This window comes from Entelurus aequoreus, linkage group LG12 (genome assembly GCF_033978785.1).
Source record: "Entelurus aequoreus isolate RoL-2023_Sb linkage group LG12, RoL_Eaeq_v1.1, whole genome shotgun sequence".
NCBI lineage: Eukaryota > Metazoa > Chordata > Actinopteri > Syngnathiformes > Syngnathidae > Entelurus > Entelurus aequoreus.
Window position 1 is genome coordinate 10590766 of NC_084742.1, and position 19438 is coordinate 10610203.

The 19438-nt window shown below is 42.5% G+C and overlaps 1 protein-coding gene across 1 annotated transcript in view; it reads left to right on the top strand.

Moving 5' to 3' along the window:
• The window catches only part of stab2 (stabilin 2), a 41731-nt gene that overhangs the window by 13987 nt on the left and 8306 nt on the right, over positions 1-19438 (top strand). Inside the window, exons 28-57 of the mRNA XM_062064668.1 lie at positions 685-732; positions 799-932; positions 994-1096; positions 1243-1320; positions 1380-1469; positions 1554-1661; positions 1786-1917; positions 3961-4092; positions 4160-4222; positions 4297-4395; positions 4494-4689; positions 4768-4863; positions 4981-5035; positions 8718-8791; positions 8881-9006; positions 9126-9199; positions 9274-9345; positions 11161-11280; positions 11357-11401; positions 11465-11557; positions 11629-11784; positions 11850-11978; positions 12053-12112; positions 12174-12350; positions 17068-17157; positions 17223-17369; positions 17433-17492; positions 17560-17683; positions 17752-17901; positions 19413-19438. The exon at positions 19413-19438 is cut by the window's right edge and continues 79 nt beyond it. Coding sequence (XP_061920652.1) covers positions 685-732; positions 799-932; positions 994-1096; positions 1243-1320; positions 1380-1469; positions 1554-1661; positions 1786-1917; positions 3961-4092; positions 4160-4222; positions 4297-4395; positions 4494-4689; positions 4768-4863; positions 4981-5035; positions 8718-8791; positions 8881-9006; positions 9126-9199; positions 9274-9345; positions 11161-11280; positions 11357-11401; positions 11465-11557; positions 11629-11784; positions 11850-11978; positions 12053-12112; positions 12174-12350; positions 17068-17157; positions 17223-17369; positions 17433-17492; positions 17560-17683; positions 17752-17901; positions 19413-19438 — 3057 coding nt within the window. The remainder of the gene's footprint in view (positions 1-684; positions 733-798; positions 933-993; positions 1097-1242; positions 1321-1379; positions 1470-1553; positions 1662-1785; positions 1918-3960; positions 4093-4159; positions 4223-4296; positions 4396-4493; positions 4690-4767; positions 4864-4980; positions 5036-8717; positions 8792-8880; positions 9007-9125; positions 9200-9273; positions 9346-11160; positions 11281-11356; positions 11402-11464; positions 11558-11628; positions 11785-11849; positions 11979-12052; positions 12113-12173; positions 12351-17067; positions 17158-17222; positions 17370-17432; positions 17493-17559; positions 17684-17751; positions 17902-19412) is intronic.

Below are 19438 nucleotides of genomic sequence, written 5' to 3' on the forward strand. Positions count from 1 at the left end.
AAGCGCTTTACATCGTGAAACCCAATATCTAAGTTACATTTAAACCAGTGTGGGTGTCACTGGGAGCAGGTGGGTAAAGTGTCTTGCCCAAGGACACAACGGCAGTGACTAGGATGGCGGAAGCGGGGATGGAACCTGCAACCCTCAAGTTGCTGGCACGGCCGCTCTACCAACCGAGCTATACCGTCCCGAAATATGAACGCAAAGGGTAAAAATACAATATACAATCTGTTATATAACTAAGCTTGAGAACTTTGTTGTGAAAATCTCCTTCCATGTCTGTCCCTGACACCCGCATTTCAGGCTGACACTCTGTGGAAACGCTCCCCACCCCCACTGCTTGGTGCCTCGTCGGAGCTGCTGTGACTTAGATTACCATAATAACTAATTAATTACCATAGTAACTAGTATATCATGCAAAAGCGCAGATCCCAACCATTGAAATACTTTGTATAGTTGAAGACTTACGCTCATTTGAAAACATCACTGCACATCATAATGGCAGCTACACTTTCCATCTTAAAAATCTAAAAAAAATTATTTGGGAATGTCCGGCGGGCCAGATTGAAATACTTAACTTCCATGTGGCCCCCGGGCCTCAACTTGCCCAGGTCTGGATTAGAACAATAGCATGATTTGCGTGTTTGACCTTTGCACCGATTGTTGTTTTCCGGCTGTTTCCAGGAGCTGACGATGCTCCCGGACGCTTCCGACTTCTCCAAGTGGACCAACGTGAGTGACTTCAAATTCTCCCGAGCTGAAAATAGACTCAGCCTGACACGTCTTTCTTTATGCCAGGAGGCGGGTCTAAGTCGTTCGCTCTCTGAGAACAACATTACCCTCTTGTTGCCTTCGTCCGATGCGGTTGCCAAAATGTCTCCAGAGGACAAAAAGTTCTGGATGGCGAAGGGAAACCTGCCAAGTCTCATCAGGTCTGTCCGATGAGTCTCTTAGGGTTTCCTGTTAGTGACTTGTTTGACTTGTCGCCCGCAGACATCACATGATTGCCGGCGTCCATCCACTTAACAGCCTCAGCAGCACTTCCTCCATCACCACGCTTCTCAACACTCCACTTCCTGTTTCAACAAGCCAGGAGGTAAGTTGGACTCGTCCACTCGCAAGTGTTAACGTTTACGAATTTCCGAACAAAAATGTTGTTGGTCGTACGACCAGAATTCTTTGAAAGAAGTGATGATTTAGGAAATGATTGTTCGTCTGATCAAGTAATGCTTGTTTCGTCAGATGACGTATGTGGGCGGAGCTGTCATCACCACACCTGACCTGGCTGCGACCAATGGGATCATTCACGTGCTTAACAAGGTATTGTTAATGTTCCGTCTGAACTGAACGTCAGCTTAATGAGAACATTTTTGTTGCAGGTTCTGCTTCCAGACAGGAAGCTGAGCGAAGGCCTTCTGGCGACGCTACGACAGCGATTGGAACTTTCGCTCTTCACATCCTATCTAATCGTACGAACTTGACAGCCTCCTGGCGTGGTAGTCTTTGATACGCGGTGGGTTCAACTCACGTTGCGTTGTCGTTTTCCTGTCCAGGAATACGATCTGATAGACGAGATAGAGCAGGCCGGCGAGTTCACAATCTTCGCTCCTACCGACGCCGCCATCAAAGAGTACCTTGACAAAATGGCTGCCATGGCACTGGTACGTAAAATAACAGTTTTGTTCATGACAAACTAGACCAAGTTCTCGAGAAGCAGGCATCTGAATTATGTGTTGTGTATTATTTATTTTACCACTTTATTCATTAAGTTGTTTATTATTATAGGACATCAATATGACTCGTTACCATTTGGTGGCGTCGGAGCGTCTGCTGAAGACCGACCTGCAGGTTGGCGGGTACAAACAAACCATGCTTGGATTCAGCTTCCAGCTGGGCTTCTTCCCTCGAGACGGAAAGGTCAGTCTTACCTGTTGCCACGGTAACGCTGGCCATGTGTCACAGAGCTACTGCTCGGAGGTGTCATGCATCCTAGCCTTTCACACATCCTACTGAAGTCAAATGACTTGCCAACTAACTTGGGAGGTCGTATTAGCCAGGTATGTTAACGTTAAATTTGTTCATTATTAATTTTTTAAAGTTCAGAACATTCTTTTTGGTTCAAAACTGTATCTATTTTCCAAAAGCACAGATGCTGCAAGTAGCCAGGCTATCAGGAAATGAATTACCAGGAAGTTGCCTCGGCTACCAGGATGTTAGCCAGGCTACAAGGATGTTACCTAGGCTATGAGGAAGTTACTTAGGCTATTAGAATGTTATCTATGCTACCAGGTATTACCTAGGCTATGAGGAACTTACTTAGGCTACTAGAATGTTATCTAGGCAACCAGGTATTACCTAGGCTACCAGGATGTTGCCTTGGCTACAAGGATATTAACCAGTAGGGGTGTGCGATTCTCACGTTGTGCGATTCAGAATCGATTCTCATTTTTTTAAAAATCGATTTTTTTTATTTTTTTTAAATTTATCAATCCAACAAACAATACACAGGAAAACCATAACAATGCAATCCATTTCCAAAACCAAACCCGACCCAGCAACACTCAGAACTGCAATAAACAGAGCAATTGAGAGGAGACACAAACACGACACAGAACAAACCAAAAGTAGTGAAACAAAAATGAATATTATCAACAACAGTATCAATATTAGTTACAATTTCAACATAGCAGCGATTAAAAATCCCTCATTGACATTATCATTAGACATTTATAAAAAAGAAGAACAACAGTGTCACAGTGGCTTACACTTGCATCGCATCTCATAAGCTTGACAACACACTGTGTCCAATATTTTCACAAAGATAAAATAAGTCATATATTTGATTCATTTAATAGTTAAAACAAATTTACATTATTGCAATCAGTTGATAAAACATTGTCCTTTACAATTATAAAAGCTTTTTACAAAAATCTACTTCTCTGCTTGCATGTCAGCAGACTGGGGTAGATCCTGCTGAAATCCTATGTATTGAATGAATAGAGAATCGTTTTCAATCGGGGAAAAAAAATCGTTTTTGAATCGAGAATCGTGTTGAATTGAAAAAAAAAAATCGATTTTGAATTGAATCGTGACCCCAAGAATCGATATTGAATCGAATCGTGGGACACCCAAAGATTCACAGCCCTATTTTAGTAGGGCTGTGAATCTTTGGGCACCACACGATTCGATTCTTGGGGGTAACAATTAGATTCAGAATGGATTCTCGATTCAAAACAATTCTCGATTCAAAATCAATACTTTTTTTTAATAACATTTGGTGCCAGTTCTATGATTAACAACACTCTTCCAAAAAATAGACACAGTTCTGATACACCTCTATAGTACTTAGAAGAAAACTGGTTTTGTTTAGTAAAATTCTATTTAAACATTTATTAATGTCAATTACAAATAAGGCAATAAGCGAAGTATCCCACACTTCTCTTTAATAAAGTAAATCTGGACAGCAGATATGGGCATCTGCATCAACAATATGATTTGCCTGAGTGCCTGGACAGGGTAATTTAAAATAAATACATTTTGGATTTTTTTTTTTAAATCCATTAGAAATTGTTACAAATAAGAATCGTGATTAATTTGAAAATCTATTTTTTTCAACACCCCTATTACAGAGGTTATCACCAAGTTAGTCAGGCTACCAGAAAGTTAGCCAAGCTACTAGGACGTTAACCAAGCTACCAGTAAGTTATCCATGCTATTAGGCGACCGACGTGTTACCAAGGATAACAGGAAGTTTTCCAAAATGAACCCTTCATTATGGCATACCGCTACGTGGCAAATTACAATCGTAATGGAGACGGTACGCGGGCAGCGTGATGAGTATTCAGGTATTTACAGCTCTGTTGTGTTAAAAGAAGCTAATTTTATTTTGTTATTCATTTCAAACGTTCTTTCTTACTGTACTGTCTTAATGTGAAGGACAAATAAATGTACTTCCTGCAGCTGTTTGTCAACGAAGCTCCCATCAACACATCAAACATCCTGAGCGGGAATAACGGAGTCGTTCACATCCTCTCGGCGGTTCTGATAGTCGAGCGGAACCGCTGCGACGAAGTCCGACAGCTCAAAGTGAAGGTAAAGCCGTCACCTTGACAACATTTGTCTTTTGAAGGCTTGAGATGTTCTGGTGTGTTCTGTGTAGGGTTCCTGTCTGGACTGTATCTTCCCACGCGGGGACGTTTGTCCGTCTGACAGCACTCCAGACGTGAGCCTCGGATGTTTGGACTTTTGTCACGGCACCAAGTGGACTTTCATGTTTGCAAACATGTTGTGTTGCAGACAAAGTCCAAGAAGAAGAAGTGCCTTTTGGCACGCTCCTTCGAGGGCAAGCAACTGCTCAACATCGGTTGTCAAGTCATGTGCTTAAAAACCGAAATCGTAAGTCCTGCCTCAAGTTGGGTTCTGCAAGCAGTCGCCGCACGCAAACTTTTAGATTTCATTTAGATTTAGATTTTTGCTGACTTGCGGTGTTTCAGGCGCACAAGTGTTGCGGAGGATTTTACGGCCCGCACTGCGAGCCCTGTCCTGGAGTCAAAGGTCAGCCCTGCTTCGGTAATGGCGTTTGTTCGGACGGAATCAACGGAACCGGACTGTGTCACTGCAACGAAGGCTTTTTGGGAACGGCTTGTGAGATGTGCCAAGGCGGGAAATACGGCGTCCACTGCGACCAGGGTGACTCTGACACGGACGGACACGACGCAAATCACCGCTTACGACAACAATGTGACGACAACGTGTTTTCTTCCGCAGTCTGCCGCTGTCAAAATGGCCACTGTAACGACGGGCCAAAGGGCGATGGGACGTGTGAGTGCGACCCCGGCTGGCGGGGTGTCCTGTGTGCGGAAGGTAAGAAATCAATTTGCAAAATAAAGTGGCAATAAGTAATGATACCGTTTTCAAAGTAAAAACTTGACGTTTGTAAAAAAAAAAAAAAAAAAAATCCAACATGTTTTATGATTTCAGAGATTTTGTCCAGAGAAGAGCTTTGTGGTTCCGTCTTGTGTCACACCAGCGCCAAGTGAGTCCACATTCAATGAAGGACCTCCTGTAACGACACACACTGTAACATACTCTGTAACACTAAGACACACTGTCACTCACACTGTAACACACCAGCTTATACTTGCTAACACAGGGGTGTCAAGCGTACGGCCTGGGGGCCGGATCAGGCCCGCAAACAGGTTTTATCCGGCCCGAGGGATGAGTTCGCGAAGTATAAAAATTTACCTGAAATGAGTTCTAAATGTGTCCACTGGATGTCGCAATAGCAATTATTTGTATCTTTGTAGATGATGCTACATATGTACAAAATAAACCACATGATGTTAGTACATCAGTTGAGAAAATGATCAAACTACATAAATAATATACTGTAATTTGATATGATATGATTTTTTATCTTGATGGATTGAAAATTAACACCAATGAGTTGACTGATGAACATTATCACATCATTTATTCAGAAAATATAAATAACGAGAAATAAAGTACCGTATTTTTCGGACTGTTAAGTCGCAGTTTTTTTCCTTGTTTGGGGGTGCGACTTATACTCAGGAGCGACTTATGTGTGAAATTATTAACACATTACCGTAAAATATCAAATAATATTATTTAGCTCATTCACGTAAGAGACTAGACGTATAAGATTTCATGGGATTTAGCGATTAGGAGTGACAGATTGTTTGGTAAACGTATAGCATGTTCTATATGTTATCGTTATTTGAATGACTCTTACCATAATATGTTACGTTAACATACCAGGCACGTTCTCAGTTGGTTATTTATGCGTCATATAACGTACACTTATTCAGCCTGTTGTTCACTATTCTTTATTTATTTTAAATTGCCTTTCAAATATCTATTCTTGGTGTTGGGTTTTATCAAATAAATTTCCCCAAAAAATGCGACTTATACTCCAGTGCGACTTACATATGTTTTTTTCCTTCTTTATTATGCATTTTCGGCCAGTGCGACTTATACTCCGGAGCGACTTATAGTCCGGAAAATTCGGTATATTTTAAGTTAAGTTAAGTTAAAGTACCAATGATTGTCACTATTAACCGCAACAGGTAATTGTAAAAAAAACCCAACAACATTATGATTTGTACAATTTTAAAATGTGCTTGTTATATTTTTAAACAAAGAAGACAATCTGAAGTTGTCTTTATTTTTAAGTTATCGTGCTGTAATTTTACCAGTCCGGCCCACTTGGGAGTAGATTTTTCTCCATGTCGCCCCCGATCTAAAATGAGTTTGTCACCCCTGCTCTAACACATACTGTAACACACAAGCCTGTATGCTCTCTAACAGTTATTCTCTAACTGTAGTACGGGTACCACTAGTGGTATGCGGGCTCCCGGGGCGTCACTAGGTTTGAAGAACAGGGGTCTAAGCCAGGGGTCGGCAACCCAAAATGTTGAAAGAGCCATATTGGACCACAAATACAAAAACAAATCTGTCTGGAGCCGCAAAAAATTAAAAGCCATATTACATGTGTCATGAGATATAAATTAAATTAAGAGGACTTAAAGGAAACTAAATGACCTCAAATATAGCTACAAATGAGGCATAATGATGCAATATGTACATATCGCTAGCCTAAATAGCATGTTAGCATCGATTAGCTTGCAGTCATGCAGTGACCAAATATGTCTGATTAGCACTCCACACAAGTCAATAACATCAACAAAACTCACCTTTGCGCACTCACGCACAACGTTAAAAGTGTGGTGGACAAAATGAGACAGAAAAAGAAGTGGCATAAAACACGTCCTAGAAAGTCGGAGAAAGTTATACATGTAAACAAACTATACGGTGAGTTCAGGGACCGCCAAAATTAGTAGGACAAAATGGCGCTCGCCAAATACTCGAATCAGTGAAGCATGTTTAATATAAACAGTGTGATTTATAACAATTAGGGAGGTTTGTGTCATGTTTGTCCTCCTACAGAAACCATACTAAAACAAAAAAATATTTTTTTTCCCCTCATCTTTTTCCATTCTTCATACATTTTTGAAAAATCTCCAGAGAGCCACTAGGGCGGCGCTAAAGAGCCGCATGCGGCTCTAGAGCCGCGGGTTGCCGACCCCCGGTCTAAGCCCACAAGAGGTTCCTTGATGTGAGCGTGCGAGCAAAAAATGTTTGCACTTGCAAGATCTTTTCGTTCACAACTTTTTTGGCACTGTATTAGAATTACACAACAAACACTGAATACATCTAAATAGTTGAAAGTGGAAGTGTAAGAAAGCTTTAGTCATCTTTAGTAAGCATGGCCCAAACACATAAGGACAGTGTTGTTGCATGGAAAAGCTAGCAGGCAACTTGCAAACAAGGAAATGTTGCACAGATGATAACAGTGTAAAACAACTTGCACAGCACTACAGAATTGACCTGAAAACAGAGGAGGTTCTGGTGGAAAGAAAGGTGCCTGGCAAACAGGGGCCGGACGTCCACCCAAAGATATGTTGTCTGTGCACAACCTCTATGATTCAGAATTTTTGTACTTGCAAGATTTTTTTGCTTACAACTTGTTGAAAAAGGTTTTAGAACCACTGGTCTAACAAATACTGTCAAGGACAGTGTAACACAGACCTGGGCAAATTAAGGCCCGGGGGCCACATGCAGCCCGTTAAGCTTTTCAATCTGGCCCGCCGGACATTCCCAAATCATTTTTTTTAGCTCTTTAAGCTAGAAAGTGTAGCTGCCATTATGATGTGCAGTGATGTTTTCTAATGACCGTAAGTCTTGAACTATACTAAGTCTTTCAATGGTTGGAATCTGCACTTTTGCATGATATACTAGTTACTATGGTAATCGAATTAGTTACTATGGTAATCTAAGTCACAGCAGCTCAGACGAGGCACCAAGCAGTGTGGGTGGGGAGCGTTTCCACTGAGTGTTTCCAGAGCCTGAAATGTGGGTGTCAGGGACAGATGCGGAAGGAGATTTTGACAACAAAGTTCTACAGCTTAGTGATGTATCAGATAGTAGGTGTTTTTTTGTTTTTTTTTACCCTTGGCGATCATATTTTGCTGTGTTTGTATATGTGGATGAAGAGGGGGTGTGACGTTCAAATGTTGTCAATATTCAGTGTTTTATCGTTCATAGTTAATATTGTAAATCTCACATTCTTTATTTTCATGTACATTCTGGGTGTCTCATTCAGTAAAAAAAAAAAGTGAAATTCCATTCCGTTTTTAAGGCGGTCTGTCATAACGTTTTTTAGCATTCAATCAGACATTATTGTGAGGTTTTGTATTAGTGTTCCTAAAAATAATACCGGCCCCCAGACACAGTTTTTTCTCTAAATTTGCCCCCCCGAGTCAAAATAATTGCCCAGGCCTGGTGTAACACAATGTGTTACACTGTCACACACTTCAACACTGTAACACACACGCCACATTGTAACACATCACTGTCACATACTCTGTAACACTGTGTCTCACACATGCAGACAGACACACACACACACACACACACACATTAAGACACTCTCAAACACACACTGTCACACATTCAAACACAGACACAATGTAACTTTCTCCTTAACACACATTGTAGCAAACTGCAACAAAAACTGAAGCACACTGTGTAACACAAACTGTAACACACAAATACAGAGTAACATACACTGTAACGATATCTTTAAAACACATTATACTGTAACTAAGTCTGTAACACACAATCTCACACTCTGATAGTTGTGTGGTCCGACCGTCTGGATCAGAATGTTTGTGTGCCGCCGGCTTTCAGGGAAATGGAACTTTCTGTCAAGGTAAACACTACAAACGACTGCTGCTTATTTTATTCATTTGATGTATTTATACTTTTCTGACGAACATTTATGCGTTTGTGTGCGTGTAGCAAAAGATGCGTGTGTGCAAGATAACGGTGGCTGCAGTTTGTTTGCGGTTTGTAAACGAACTCGACCCGGCCAACGTACGTGCGTGTGTAACCAAGGCTACACTGGCGATGGAGTGGTTTGTATAGGTCACTGAACAAAATAACCACTCCATTCATTTATTCGTTCATTCAATTGTCTTTTTAGGAGCAACACAGAGCTGCTGTGTCGTTAGATGTCTAAAAAAAAAAAGTTGTGTGATTTGCAGGGATAAATCCGTGCCAGGAGGAAAACGGTGGTTGCCATGCCAACGCTGAGTGTGTGCACACGGGCCCAAACAAAGTAAAGTGTCCTTTTATTCGACGTTGCGTGTTCATGTTTGCGTGTTTTTACTGTGGCTGTGGTCAACCTGTCAGATGTCTTGCCGCTGCATGGACGGCTACGCAGGAGACGGACGCAACTGCACGGCAGTCAACTTGTGTCTAAAGGTACGTGGGACATACTTGCCAAGCCTCACGATTTTCCTGGGAGACTCCCGAATTTCAGTGCCCCTCCCGAAAATCTCCCGGGGCAACCATTCTCCCGAATGTCTCCCGATTTCCACCCAGACAACAATATTGGGGGCGTGCCTTAAAGGCACTGCCTTTAGCGTCCTCTACAAGCTGTCGTCACGTCCGCTTTTCCTCCATACAAACAGCGTGCCGGCCCAGTCACATAATATATGCGGCTTTTACACACTCATAACCAGTGTTGGGTTAGTCACTGAAAACCAGTAACTAGTTACAGTTACTAGTTACTTTATTTCAAAAGTAACTCAGTTACTTACACCAAAAAGTAATGCGTTACTGTGAAAAGTAACTATTTAGTTATTTCTTTTTTTCCCCCCTTTTTTTTTTAAGGCTCCCATTAATGCCCTTTTAGCCTTCATTTCAGTACTGTTATTGCACTGGAGAATAATACAATGTGTTGATCAACTTGACATGCATTTGCATCACTGAACTCAGAAAGCAATGTGGTCTACATACAACACACAAACAATGTGGTCTACATACAACACACAAACAATGTGGTCTACATACAACACACAAAGACAAAGATATGTTTCAAAGGGCCAATTTATTTCAGGCCAGAACAAATTGACAAAACCATTTTAAATAGCTGCAACATAATGGCACTTTAACTTGAACTTTAAGTAGATAGGAGCTTTGATCCAAGACACAACTTACATTTAACTGAAATGTTATTTTCTTTGTGCTCGACAAAAGAAAAGTATTGAGAATGTCTCCATGTTAACAAACTCGACTTCTGGCTTCACCATGATGTCTTGTTAGTTGTTATGAGAGTAGCGTATGTGTGTGTGTGTGTGTGTGTGGCCCTTTAAGATATGACAGCATGTGAGGTGAGTGACGTCAGTGAGTGAGTGGGCGAGAGAGGTGAGGGAACGGCGACAGTGAGTGCGTGCAGGTGCTCTAGCTTGGTGGATGGCTGCGTCCAATAAAGTCACAAAGTTGCAACAAACCGCCGGCCTCGTCATTCACCCTCAGCTGTAAAGACCCACTTCCGGGTGAAGTGAAGGTTGTTAGCCCCGAAGTACATAGGCCCTGGAGGAACGTCTCCCCTGCGCCCCTCAACTACGGTCTGGGAGCCCCACCCCCCACCCCCACCCACACAAAGCACGCCTTTTCTTTTCCACCGCAGCGCTCCAATAAAACACACTCAGATCTTCTGTTTCTAGCCGATACTACATAAAAAATAACGTAAAATAGCGCAGTAACGCATCATGTAGTAACGGTAACTGAGTTACTGAATATAAAAAATAACGCGTTAGATTACTAGTTACCGCCGAAACTAACGGCGTTACAGTAACGCGTTAATTTGTAACGCGTTAGTCCCAACACTGCTCATAACTGAATGCAAGGCATACTTGATCAACAGCCATACAGGTCACACTGAGGGTGCCCGTATAAACAACTTTAACACTGTTACAAATATGCGCCACACTGTGAACCCACAACAAACAAGAATGACAAACACATTTCGGGAGACCATCCGCAACGTAACACAACATAAACACAACAGAACAAATACCCAGAACCCCTTGCAGCACTAACTCTTCCGGAACGCTACAATATACACCCCCGCTACCACCAAACCCCGCCCTCCCCCAACCCAGCCCACCTCAACCCCGCCCGCCGCCCCTCCTCCCATCTCCCGAATTCGGAGGTCTCAAGGTTGGCAAGTATGACGTGGGAACGTGGTGACAACGTTTGGCACGCGGCCGTTGGCAACGCTTGTGTTTGCAGAAAAACGGCGGCTGTCACAAGCACGCCAGCTGTTACATGACAGGCCCCGGGGTTCGCGTGTGCACGTGTGCCGAGAACTTCATCGGCGATGGTTTGACCTGCAAAGGCACCGTCGGCAAGGTGAGAGGTCACCCCGTCGCCTCAACTTCAAATTAAAAGCCCCTTCTTCCTTAAATGAAGCGGCGACTCTCTGCAGGAAATTTTGAACAGACGTCTGCGAGATTTTTACATGGGCCTGATGGTGAGTGACCGTGTCTCCGCCGCGTCAGCAAATGCTCATGTGACCGATTGACTCTGCTTATAGTTGGTAGAAGTTTCGCTAAGAGGTCGCGGCCCGTTCACCGCATTTGCTCCGAGCAGCTCCGCCTTCTTAGCGGACAAAAATGGGCCAGGCAGGGTAAGGAATGTTCCGTGAACTTCTGACAAGTTAGCACGTTGGCATTGAGCTCACGTGTGGCGTCCTGGCAGATGAAACGTTTGATGTTGGACAAACACAAAGAAGACTTCTATGCCGTCATGCGCGGTCACATCGTCATGTGTCATACGCTGCTGCCCGCTGACCTGCAGACGCCTCGGAACCTCACCACGTTGTCCGGACTCGTCCTGGCGACAAGCTCCTCCCAGGTGACTGACACATGGCCCATATATGACATGATATAATAACAACCTTCTTCGTGGCAAAATTTCAGGGCAGCATTTTCGTCAACCAGGCCAACGTCACGTACAGCGACGCACTCAGCGTCAACGGAATCTTCCACGAGATTGACAGGATTCTGTTCCCGCCCCACTTGGACGCCAAGATGGAGTCAGAACCGGCTGTGAGCAGAATCATCAAGTCGTGTGATTCTTCTCGTGAGATTCCTGGCGTTCAAAAGTGTCGTTCTCATTGCAGCTGAACTTGACAAACGTGGCCGATCGTAACGGTTACGGGACCTTCTCCAAGCTGCTGCAGGTCCGAACCTATTTCGGCGTCAGACAATCCAATCCCGTGAGCTGATGTTGTGATTTTTCAGGACACGGGTGTGATGGACATGGTGCATGAGGGGAGGTACCAGCCAGTGACGCTGTTCATGCCCTCAAATGCTGCCATGGCAACCTTGCCACAGGAGCAGAAGGACTTCCTGTTTCACCCACACAACCGCATGCACCTGAAGGAGTACCTCAAGTATCATGTTGTCCAGAACCACAAGGTGAAAGGTCAACTTTTCTGCATGCTAATGTAACGGATGCTGACTAGTGTGGCCGTGCGATAGCACATGTATGACGTGTAGAAGACTGAAATTCCCCAAACAAGTTGTCTTGGATTTTGTTGCGCTTGAAAAAGAATCTGACGGACTTTTCAAACAATATCAATTAGTTTTTGAGTAACGTGTAGATAACTAACCGTACTTGTAACGCCCTCTTTCCATCGCCAGACTCGATATGCCGCCTCCTCTTGGTGTGATGCCGTCTACAGAACTGGAGCCCATTTTAAAAAGTTAAAGTACCAATGATTGTCACACACACACTAGGTGTGGTGAAATTTGTCCTCTGCATTTGACCCATCCCCTTGATCACCCACTGGGAGGTGAGGGGAGCAGTGGGCAGCAGCGTAGCCGCGCCCGGGAATCATTTTTGGTGATTTAACCCCCAATTCCAACCCTTGAAGCAGGGAGGTAATGGGTCCCATTTTTATAGTCTTTGGTATGACCCGGCCGGGGTTTGAACTCACAACCTACCGATCTCATTTCCCCGCATAGACAGTGTGGATAAAGGCCTGCAAAACTATTATTTTGATCACTTAATTGCATGTTTTTGTCGCCTTGGTCCATGATTACTTCATAACCAATGTGGTTAACTTTATGAGCAAAACATAATATAAAATAATCGCCATTTCCGGACTTCCCTGCTCTTCAATCTCCACATCTATAGACCCCGCAGCCTCATGCTCTTTCAGCATTCTCGAGGAAAACATCAGTTGACTTATGTACTTACCTCCTTAAAACTCTTCGCCCTTTCTAGAGCATAGGGTCTCTGCTAGTTGTCTATCGGTCGCCTGCGGTTCTCTTCCCCTCTTGCCTTGAGGTGTTGGCTCTGCATACATCTAGGACAGCTGTGGCCTTTCCCTCCTTCTCTTCCCTTGAGGGTCACATTCAAGCGGCGCTCTGGTGATGGATGTTGCAGGTTTCCGAAGAGTGTGGCCAGTTCATCTCCACTGCCTTCTTCTGATTGTAACTTTGACTAGCTCCTGACCTGTTTTTACTAGCAGTTTTTAGGCCACCAAATTACCAAAATGTAGCGTAGTCTTGAGTTGATGAAGGTCTGAAGTAGGGCTGCAACAACTAATCGATTAAATCGATTAAAATCGATTATAAAAATAGTTGGCGATTAATTTAGTCATCGATTCGTTGGATCTATGCTATGCGCATGCGCAGAGGCTACTATTTTTTTATTTTTTTATTTGATTTTTTTATAAACCTTTATTTATAAATGGCAACATTTACAAACAGCTGAGAAACAATAATCAAAATAAGTATGGTGCCAGTATGCTGTTTTTTTTCCAATAAAATACTGGAAAGGATATAAATGTAGTTTGTCTCTTTTATCCGATTATTAATCGATTAATCGAAGTAATAATCGACAAATTAATCAATTATCAAATTAGTTGTTAGTTGCAGCCCTAGTCTGAAGTTTCTTGATGTTGAGTTGTGTCAGACCTCACTCCTACCCACTTCTCTAAAGTGGGCTGGCTCAAGGTGGAGGACAGAGTTAAACAACTTGCACTGAGCCTAGTCTATAAAATCCACTACACCTCCCTGATACCGAAGTACATGTCAAACTACTTCCTTAACGTAAATGACCGCCATAACCACAACAGCAAGGGGAGCTCAACTAACCACGTTAAACCCAGATTCCGAACTAACAAAGGTCTTAACTCATTCTCTTTCTATGCCACATCAATGTGGAATGCGCTCCCAACAGGTATAAAAGAAAGGGCATCTCTATCCTCCTTCGAAACCGCAATAAAAGTTCACCTCCAGGCAGCTACAACCCTAAACTAACACCCTCCCCGGATTGCTAATAATCAAATGTAAACAATCAAATGCAGATACTTTTTCTCATGCCTTCTGATCTCTCTCTCTCTCTCTCTCTCTCTCTCTCTCTCTCTCTCTCTCTCTCTCTCTCTCTCTCTCTCTCTCTCTCTCTCTCTCTCTCTCTCTCTATGTCCACTACTTGCTGTCCATATCCTACCCCCCCTCCCCTCCACCCCCTGATTGTAAATAATGTAAATAATTCAATGTGATTATCTTGTGTGATGACTGTATTATGATGATAGTATATATGATAGTATATATCTGTATCATGAATCAATTTAAGTGGACCCCGACTTAAACAAGTTGAAAAACTTATTCGGGTGTAACCATTTAGTGGTCAATTGTACGGAATATGTACTTCACTGTGCAACCTACTAATAAAAGTCTCAATCAATCAATCAATCAATCAAAAAAAACAAAACATTTTGCAGCTGTATGGTAGGATGGACTTCACGTTGGATTTAAGGATCCGTAATTTGGTTTTGGTGGAGATTTTCGTGGTTTTAACTGGGCAAACGCAGCCTTGGCCTTCCCTATGCGTGCCTCCACATCTTTGTTTGCTCCTCCATCATTGCTGATGACACTTCCGAGATAGGTGAAGTCATTCACTACCCCCGGCTTTCCCATATTTTCTTTTACCCGCATCTCTTTTGTTTTTGATTTATCTATTGTCAGTCCAACCCGTCCTGAGTTGTGTTCTGGTTTCCCCATGAGGGAGTCATCAGTTGGAGAGGACGCAAAAAATAATACTAGCGGGTTACATTTGTTTTCTTTCCCTTTTTCTTCTTTCTCCATTTTTCTGCAGAATTTGACCCAGTCTTTCTCCCCTCAAGGGTGCTTCTGATTTCTGGGATTGCATTTGGCTTGAGCTTGAAAATTGTTTACATCAAAACTTCGACCAAAACCCTTCTTTTTCCAAGTACAATCGCTGCAAATTTCACTCCTCTCGCTTAGTCCGTCCTATTTTGCATGAGTCAATTTGACTGGAGATGTCCATATTTTCCTTGTATTCCCATCATTTGGAAATGAGTGCAGGCTGGCCGCTTCCTTAGCTGTATTGCTACAACCTACAACAAAGCATCTAGCAGCCATATTTGATCATTCTTATAAATTCTGTACAAACATAATGTTTCGGGATGAAGATTGTACCAAACCACATACCGTATTTTTCGGACTATAACATACTTGCCAACCCTCCCGTTTTTAGCGGGAGAATCCCGGTATTCAGCGCCTCTCCCGACAACCTCCCGGCAGAGATTTTCTCCCGACAAACTCCCGGTATTCAGCCGGCGCTGGAGGCCACGCCCCCTCCAGCTCAATGCGGACCTGAGACTGAGTGGGGACAGCCTGTTCTCACGTCCGCTTTCCCACAATATAAACAGCTTGCCTAACGAATTCAAATGAATGGAAACAAGAATTTCAGTTCATCCAGGACAGTTTGAAGAGGAAGGTGTATGTTGCCTGTAAATATGTAGAACAGACTTCTCCATTGAACACGGTGGCCGAAATGATATACTCATCATGAACGGAGAAGTTAAACAGGACAATACTGCCATCTAATGGATAGCCACCGGAACACTGAAATTCAAGTATTTCTTTTATGTAAATAAAATAAATAAATATACATATAGCTAGAATTCACTGAAAGTCAAGTATTTCATACATATATATATATATATATATATATATATATATATATATATATATATATATATATATATATATATATATATATATATATATATATAAATGAAATATATATGAAATACTCGAGTTGGTGAATTCCAGCTGTAAATAACCACGCCCCCAACCACGCCCCCCGCCCCCAACCAGCCCCCACCCCCAACCCCGACCAAGCCCCCCCCCCAAAAAAATGCGTAATAAAGAAGGAAAAAAACATATAAGTCGCACTGGAGTATAAGTCGCATTTTTGGGGGAAATTTATTTGATAAAACCCAACACCAAGAATAGACATTTGAAAGGCAATTTAAAATAAATAAAGAATAGTGAACAACAGGCTGAATAAGTGTACGTTATATGATGCATAAATAACCAACTGAGAACGTGCCTGGTATGTTAACATAACATATTAAGAGTAAGAGTCATTCAAATAACTATAACATATAGAACATGCTATACGTTTACCAAACAATCTGTCACTCCTAATCGCTAAATCCCATGAAATCTTATACGTCTAGTCTCTTACGTGAATGAGCTAAATAACATTATTTGATATTTTACGGTAATGTGTTAATAATTTCACACATAAGTCGCTCCTGAGTATAAGTCGCACCCCCGGCCAAACTATGAAAAAAACTGCGAGTTATAGTCCGAAAAATACGGTACTACGCAATATAAAATTGCCTTCAGTCTTCTGTAGGTGATGTCAGCAACACCCACATTTTGGAGCTAAAAGTGGGTGTTCCAAAATCTTTCCAAACTCATTAGAAAACAAGTGTAAAATCACTCCTATGGCTATTTTGAGGGGAAATTTTCCTGTCGACATAATTTTGAGGTTTACAACTATGAACTATGACATTGTCGTCAGCATTAGGACAGGATAGGACAGACTTTTATTTATCCCACAATGGGGAAATTGTGTGGTTGCAGTGCAGATTTCCACACGCAATAAAAAAAAAAAAAGTAAAACGTAATGAAAAACTAAAGGGGGGCCCTATGAGAGTCACCGTGGACAACAAGCTTTTAGCTCATTACTTAGCGTGCTCGAATCTGTTTAGAGCCCAAGGCAGGACGCAGGGGGCCACACTACACTGATTGTACCAAGTCCACTGCTGTTAGCAGGCTGGCAACCTCACGTGTTGTCTCTGATCAGGTTTACGCTGAAGGCCTGATCCATTTGGACTCTGCTCGGACGCTGCAGGGCTCGTCTCTCTCGTTTGATTGCGGCGGCCCGGACGAGATTGTAAGTGTGATGAAGAGGAGAGTGGAGGAAGGAGACCGGCTTTCACGTGACCTGTTCTCCACCAGGGACAAATCTTCGTCAACGACGGAAAGTGCCGGATCGTCCAAAGACATCTTGTGTTTAACGGCGGCATCGCTTACGGGATCGACTGCCTGCTGACCCCGCCCAGCCTTGGGGGGCGGTGTGATGAGCAGACGACCTTCGACCTCAAAGTGAGTTTTCTTCCTGTGACGGTCACACTGCAAACAACAATGCTGACCTTTGACCTTTCCTAGATGACTTGTGGACTGTGCAAAACTGAGGCCAATCGGTGTCCGGGAGAATACACAAAGAAGGTGCGTGTTGTCGCTCGGTTCCACAGCAACCCACTGCCGCCGCTTTGTAACGCCATGTTGTCTTCAGATGGTGGAGAAGTGCGACCTGCCCGCCGTGTTTTTCAGCAGGAACTCGGGCTGCCGCAGCGTGTGCACGGTCAACTTGTGGAAGCCAAAGTGTTGCCGTGGTTACTACGGGCGAGACTGTCAAGGTGAGACCGCAGACGCGCGATGATGTCATCACGCAGGAATGAACATATTCTGCCACCTTCCTTCCCAGCGTGCCCAGGCGGTGTCGGTTCCCCTTGCAATAACCGTGGTGACTGTGATGACGGCCATCTTGGCAACGGCACTTGTACTTGCGTGACGGGCTTCAGGGGCGTGGCTTGCGAGCTTTGTGCCGAGGGGTTTCACGGCGCCAACTGTAGAGGTGATTCTCTTTTTACATCATCTTTCATCTTCTCAGGCGTTTAATCGATCACAACCGGACTGCCGGGATTGTCTTAGAAGACCTTTTGTCTCTCATCCGAATAGATTTAATCAGTTCATGCTAACAGACAAGGCAGGACAGCTGTCGTCTGAGAGGATGGTGCTGTTTCAGTGTATTTATCTTCTAAGGTGGTGCTATGGCCGTTTTGCACCACAGTACACTGCAAAAAGTCAGTGTTCAAAAACAAGGGAAAAAAATACAAAAATGAGGGGTATTTTATTTGAACTAAGCTAATTTATCTGCCAATAGAACAAGAAAATTTGGCTTGTCAAGACTTTCCAAAAACAAGTAAAATTAGCTAACCTCAATTAACCCAAAAATACATTAAAATAAGTATATTCTCACTAATAACAAGTGCACTTTTTTTGGTAGGAAAAAAAATATGAGACTGTTTTGCTCAATATGTTGAAAAATATATACTAGTGCCAGTATCTTGACATAATGATATGCGCTCGACATTACATTTCTTGAAACCAGCAAACTTATACTTAAAACTCATTTGTTGTTCTTAATGGAAAGGCAACAAGGCAACATCTTGTTACTCTCGGGGTCTCCTAGCCGTCTAAAAATGCATTTTTCCATCGATAACATGACATCATCGCGCCAAGTGCGTGCTATTTCAGTCAATTAGTGTGCATATATACAGCCCGGAACCCTGGCCAAAAAATTTTTAATTGTAATTTTGAAGAATTTACCTGAATGTACATGAACTATTTCTGTTCAAAATTGTTAGAAATGTAAAATGTTTAAATATTAACTGTCAGTTTACTGCACTGTGCCAACTGTACTACTATATGAGTACGTATTTTCTATTGTTTCATTGAAAATAAAACAGCAAAGTCCATTTGGCTGTAATCTGTTTTAATTATGAGACACATTGTGTCAAAATCATGATTTTTTTTTTTCATGCTTGAAATAAGAAATGCTTACTTTAAAAAAGTAGTTTTATACTTGTGAGTGTTGATGACACAGCTTTGCAACAGTTGATATTCTAGTTTCAAGCATTTTTTACTCAATATAGGTCATAACATCTCAGCTACAAGCTGTAATATCTTACTGAGATCATTTAGGAGCAAAACACTTAAAACAAGTAAAACACTCTAACATAAAATCTGCTTATTGAGAAGAATTATTTTATCAGACAGAAAATAAGCAAATATCACCCTTAGTTTTGAGATATTTAATCTTACTTAGATTTCAGTTTTTGCAGTGTCGATTGAAACCATCCTTGTTGGAGAATGTCTCTTAATTAGAGGATAAATACACTAGATCCAGCACCATCCTCTCAGACTACATAGTCTGTGAGCATGAACTAATGAGGCCTGCTTGGAGAAGAGGGCTGAAATGTCTCCAGGACAACCTGAACAGTCTAGTTTCCATCGATACAATGACTTGGATGAATGAAAATATTTACAGACCTCGTCCTCATGGTTTTGGTTCCCACTCCTCAGCCTGCAACTGCTTAGAACACGGAACG